This window comes from Microtus oregoni, unplaced genomic scaffold (genome assembly GCF_018167655.1).
Source record: "Microtus oregoni isolate MIOR12 unplaced genomic scaffold, Mior012 000031F_ref0000149, whole genome shotgun sequence".
Classification (NCBI taxonomy): domain Eukaryota; kingdom Metazoa; phylum Chordata; class Mammalia; order Rodentia; family Cricetidae; genus Microtus; species Microtus oregoni.
The window spans coordinates 3,941,719-3,947,718 of record NW_024543090.1 but is presented as its reverse complement, the minus strand read 5'-3'; the positions used below and the strand labels follow the sequence as shown (position 1 = coordinate 3,947,718).

The 6,000-nt window shown below is 46.1% G+C and overlaps 1 protein-coding gene across 1 annotated transcript in view; it reads left to right on the top strand.

Annotated features, from left to right (window-relative positions):
• Positions 1-460: 460 nt before the first annotated feature.
• Positions 461-6,000, top strand: part of Cat (catalase) — a 29,666-nt gene continuing 24,126 nt past the window's right edge. Inside the window, exon 1 of the mRNA XM_041678926.1 lies at positions 461-617. Within this exon, the coding sequence (XP_041534860.1) occupies positions 552-617 (66 nt within the window). The 5' untranslated portion in view covers positions 461-551. The remainder of the gene's footprint in view (positions 618-6,000) is intronic.

The following is a 6,000-nucleotide window of genomic DNA, read 5'->3' as shown; positions in this document are numbered from 1 at the left end:
CTACCACTGAGCTATATCCCCAGCCCCAGTGTGTGTGTGTGTGTGTGTGTGTGTGTGTGTGTGTGTGTGTGGTGGGTCAGAGGACATGTGGCAGTTGGTTCTTTCCTTCTACCTTGTGGGTCTTGGGGATTGAACTTTGGGTTCTAGGCTTGGCAGTAAGTGACTTTCCCACTGAACTGTTTAGATGTGATAGTCACTGACTTTATGGGGTTCACATTCTAGGGACAGTGTGACTGTAGATACAGTAAAAGACACCAAACGAATAGCACGGAGCTCACAGAGCACTTGCAAGAGCCCAGCATAGCCCTTTGGTCCCATCCCCTCTTCCCGGCCCGGGGCCCACCTCCAGGAGGCCCCGCTTCTTGCCCCACCCTCTTCCAATCCTGTGACCAATCAGGAGGCGGCCATCCGGGTGGGGGTGGTGCTGATTGGTGGAGACTGAAGTCACCTCTCCAGCGGACCTGACCGACAGATTGCCTCCTCCGGGTGGAGACCTCGAGCGCGCCCAGCCGTCCTGCCTTCCAAGTTGTGCAGCTCCGTAATCCTACACCATGGCGGACAGCCGGGACCCAGCCAGCGACCAGATGAAGCAGTGGAAAGAACAGCGGTCCTCGCAGGTACCCTATGTTCCCCGAAGCCCCAAGAGAGAGTGGGCGGCGGCGAGTAACGGCGCGGGGCTCCCCCTGGGTGTCCTGCTCTGGGGCTGCACCCCTGGCCACGCGCGGGTGCCTGCTTTCTGTCCCAGGGACCTTTCCACTACCAGGAGCAGAGGATTGGGGCTGCCGGCCTGCAGGACTTGTCGCTGGCAGCAAGGACCAGGTTGTTGGCTCCGAGTTTGGCAGTTGTGCCAGATGGGACAGAGGTCACAGCTTGAGGGAGACATGGAGCCGCCTCTTTAGGCAGAGAGCTGTTGCTGTGAACCAGGAAATGGGAACCAGCTCTGACTTTATGTTTGTGAAATTTTACAACTGCATGTATTGGTGTTTGGAGGATACCCTGGCCAGTGCCCCCAGCAGCATTTTTGGTGACATATAGCAGATGCAACACACAACGATTAAGTAAAGAGAATTTTTACACCCATTGTTTCATTGGCACTTAGAAGCATCAGATTTGGTATTTTAGAACATTAAGTGGTGGTCATTGCTTTGATTCACAGAGCTTTGAGTGCCTGTATTTGCCAGTTAAGCATCACAATGCTGGGCAAGGTGTACACATTCTCGTGCAGTAAGACCACACCCTGGAGAAGTTTAGAGTCAAGACTGAGAACCAAGATGTGTAAACAGATAATTACCATGTAATTCGGCTTGCAGACTAGCTGTGGAGTGTGGAATGAGTGCTGGAGTTGGCTGTAAGGCAACTGTAGAAGACGCTGTGGCCGTGTCTTCACAGATAACAGGGATTCAGTAGACTTGGTAGGGGCATCCTTGGCCTCCTGGGCATCTCGGAGAGGTCAAAGCAGTGATATTGCATGGTCCCATTGCTTCTGGTTAGTATGGTGGGGGTGGGGGAGCCTGTCTTCCTTGTTCTTTCTCAAAACCATGGTCTTGTTGGTGGACTGGGGGAATCAGTGACAAGTGCCCCTGGACTAAGTTTGGGGAAACGTAGATATTCTTCTCTAAGCTCTTGGTCCCTTCAGTTTTTTCCTGAGTTCTTCAAGTGAACGAGAGAGACAGTCGTAATCAAGGGCGTGCAGTTAATTACTGGTAGAGAGAAGATTAGAATGGGGCCCCTTAGAGCCAGGACCTGGTGGGTACCCAGTGCTTGCTGCAGCCTGGTTCTTACTGTCACGGATACTTGGTGAACTGAGAAACACTTGGTCAGTGAGGTCAAAGTAAAATACACTTGGCCTTAAGTCTCCTGTTTATTCTGAGACCCATTTGTCTGCTACTCATTTGGGGGTAATCAGTAAGTCTTTGCTGCTGATTTCTTAGGCGAAACACAGATGGTCAACAAACACAGGATGAAACTGGGGGGCTCAGTTGAGATGTTGCTCTCTCCTCTTCCCTTGATATTTCCATGCTCTGTGTGTTGCCCATTGAGGGTGATACTGATGTTTTCTTTCTCAATTTGTGCTACTCTGAATAAGTGTTTATTTCTATGGAGGATCCCTCTCCTTCTGCAAGGAAATTAGCATGTTCTGGATAGCTTGGATAAGTTGAAGTTCTTGATTATGAAAAAAGTTGAGAATTCAGAAAAACTGAAAAGAACCGCAGAACATGCCTAACTGCCCAGCTTCTGGGTTATACAGTTAGTTTTTGTATAAGATTATTCACCTCCCTGTCCCTTCATTCATTCATGAAATTAGGATTTTTTTTTAGTATATCTCATCAGTATAATTTATACTGTATACTTTATCAGTATACTTATGCAGGGATGTGATGGAGAATGTGGCTTACAGTGATATTTGCATGCATGTAGATTTACGTGTTCTCTTCAGCAAGGTTTAATGTATACATGTACCATTACATCATGAGCAAGATGTCAAGGCTGGACTGAGGTGATGCCTCACTAGGTAAAGTGTTTCCTTGCAAGTGGAAGGATATGAGTTCGAATCCCCAGAATGCATGTAAACCTCGATGGCAGTGTGTCCCTTGTAGTCCCAGCATTTCTATGTGGAGTTGGGGGGTAGAGATAGGAGAACCCAGTCAGCTAACCTGGCGTGCACAGGAGAACATAAGTTCAAGTGAGAGGCGAGCACTGACACCTGAGGTTGTCCTGACTTCCACCCACGTACGTGAACACATGCACGTTTATACACACAAAAATTATTTTAAAAACCAAGTAAAAAAAGGGGCTGTCATTGAGAAGAGGTCTCAATTCTGAACAACTATGCCCCAAATACAAGGGCACCCTCATATGTAAAAGAAACACTACTAAAGCTTAAACCACACATTAAGCCCCACATATCAATAGTGGGAGACTTCAACACCCCACTCTCACCACTGGACAGGTCTACCAGACAGAAACTTATCAGAGAAACAAGGAAACTAATAAATGTTATGATTCAAAGGGACTTAACAGACATCTATAGAACATTCCACCCAAACATAAAAGAATATACCTTCTTCTCAGCACCTCATGGAACCTTCTCAAAAATTGACCACATACTAGGTAATAAAGCAAACCTCCACAGATAGAAAAAAATTGGAACAGCCCCATGTATCTTAGCAGATCACCATGGCATAAAGATAGAATTCAACAGCAACACTAATTTCAGAAAGCCCACAAGCACATGGAAACTGAACAGTGCTCTCCTGAGTCACCACTGGGTCAAGGCAGAAATAAAGACAGATGCTTTCCCATTCTTCATGGGTGCCGTGTATCAGGAGCTAGACCTGTCCCCGTTAGGTAGTGCTTTTGCTACGTGACCAGACCACTATTTGCTTACACTGTTGCTGGACACCTGGGTTGATTCCAGGCTTGGATTATTATGAATAAAATTGATATGAAAACTCCTAAACCAGTCATTTTATGTGCCCACACTTTGATTTTTCCTGGAAAATACCTAGCTGGATGTGGTGGCACACACCTGTGATCCAGTACTAAGGAAGTAGAGGCAGGTGGATCACCAGCTTCTAACTTACATGGCAAGAACCCTGTCCTAATAAGTAAGACAAAACCCCAAACTGCTAAGAGTCAATTGCCTGGGATATAGGGCCAGTGGAACCAATTGCCCAGTCACCTTCTAGGTTGGCTGCACCATTCTGCACTCCCGTCAACAACACAAGCACTTCGGTTCTGTCTTACTTCCTGTCAGCTTTTGTTGTTGTCAGACTTTTAATTGGTCTTTGCTGTCCATGGTTTTCATTTGCTTTGCTCTGAGGGACTAGAGATGGGAGCATCTTTTCCGATGCCCGCTGTCCGTGGCATAAGGTCCTGTGGAATCTGTTGGTATCTCTCTTGTCCTTTTCCAATCCATGTTTTTGTCCTCTCACCGTTGATTTGTGGCCCTCATTTTAAGTTCAGTCCTTTGTGGGCTAAGTGCTGTAATAATGGCATAAACACATCAGAAATTTCTTTCTTTCTTGTATGATGGTTCAGAGTGGTTGGAGGTTGAAAAGTTTAGGGGTGTTTTTTCCCCTCATAGTGATTGAGGCCTCAACTAAAGGAAGCTTCCTATTGATTGGCACGGGGTTCTAAATACTCGAACAGGGGGCTGGAGAGGTGGTTAATAGTTACGAGCATTTGCTTTTCCTGGCATAGGACTTGGGTTCCCAGCACCCACATGTGGCTCACAGTGACCTGTAGCTCCAGTCTTGGGGACCTGACACTCTCTGGCCTCCATGGGCACTGTACCAACATAGTGCACATACATACGTGCAGACAAAACATCCATACACATATAAATAAGTATTTTTAAAAACAACGTTGAATCCAGGGTTTCACAGGCATGATTTAGGCCCATCTAAAAACTCTCTTCTCAGAATACAGTAAAGAGATGGTTCTACAGGTATCCATAGAAATTTGCAGGGAACTGATAGAGGAGTTTTGTCGCCCGCTGCTCAGGGCCCATGGGTTCTTCCTAAGTCACCTCTGACCCCTGGAGAACCCAAACACCAGAGTCCTGACTCTGTCCTGTTCCCTTGTTACCGGGGAGAGTCTGGATCTTAGCCTGTCCTTCCTGTCAGTGAGTTTTCTGTAAGAGAATTCATGTTTTTGAGGTTAACCCTGATAATAAGCGTGTTGAGGGCACACTGCCAACATGAGGGATGGGAGTGGAATGGAGCGGGAGTAGCCAGGTTAACTCTGGTGTGAATGAGCTTGCCTGTCTCATGTAGGCAGGAGGAGCAGAACTGCTAAGTCACGGTGTGTCAGCAGGGGAGGCATGGCAGAGGCCATCCCGCCTTTCTGTGTGTCAGCAGGGGAGGCATGGCAGAGCCACCACACTTTTCTGTGAAGTCTTCACCTTAGCCAAGGTCTAGGCTGTTCGTGTGTTCTCTCCAGGTTAGAGAGCAGGAGCTGACTGCAAAGCATAAATCAGAAAATAGTAAATATAAATCAGAAAATATTAATTCATAGTTATTAATTTTGTCATTAGCTTCCCCCCTTTTTTTAAGTACCTCAACTCTGTCACATCTAATAAAAAAAAGAAAAGGCATATTTTTCACCTGTTGATGACTTATCCTTCAATTCTTAGGATTTTCTCTCCAAATTCTCCTTCTGTTCTCTGCCTTTTGAATAATTGAAGTAGATTAGGCCAGTCATGGTGCTAACAAATTTTAGATCTAGTTTCAAGACAGAGAAAACCCCCACTTCAGTCGCTATTTCGTGTACCTGGGAGATCTGATCTTTATAGAGGGTTATTCTAAATGGTTTTTAATTATGAAAACTTAGTAGCAGTGTTTTGGCCATGAAGCAGCAAAGTGAATATTTAGGATGTATGTGCAACTACTGTGACCCGTTTACTCATGTAGCCTTGCTTCACAAAGCATTTCTCATGTGTGTAACTGAGTGATATATTCAGTCTGTTCTTGGAGCGCCGACTTGGTGGCTGTGGAACCGGACAATTACCATTTTCCTTCAAAGAAAATTGGAAGACCAGTTTTCCTAACATCGGTCTCATAGGATTATTGGGATGCTTAGGTGAAGTAACTTGTGTGGCCTGTTCTCCAGCCCCACCAGCTCACTGTAGTTAGTAAAGCTCTATTGCACTGTGGTATTAGGTTCACGATGAATATTTTCAGGGCTGGGGATCCAACCCAGAGCCTCACACACATGAGAAAGTGCTTGACTGTGAAGCGAGACCTGCTTCCCCTGCAGTGTTTGCATCTAAGAACCTATATCATTGTTCACGAATCCCGCCTCAGCTTTCTGGCCAGTGCTGCCCTGAATGTCCCCTGAAGTTGGGCAATCTTCCTTCTCAGTCTTTGCCCTCTGGGCTCGTCTCTGAACTGCTACCTATTAAAGGTTTTCCTGTCATGTTTGTTTTGGAGGTAAATTGTATGTACACAAGGCCACATCAGGAAATCTGTTAATGATTTAGGAAATTTGTTAAGTGGT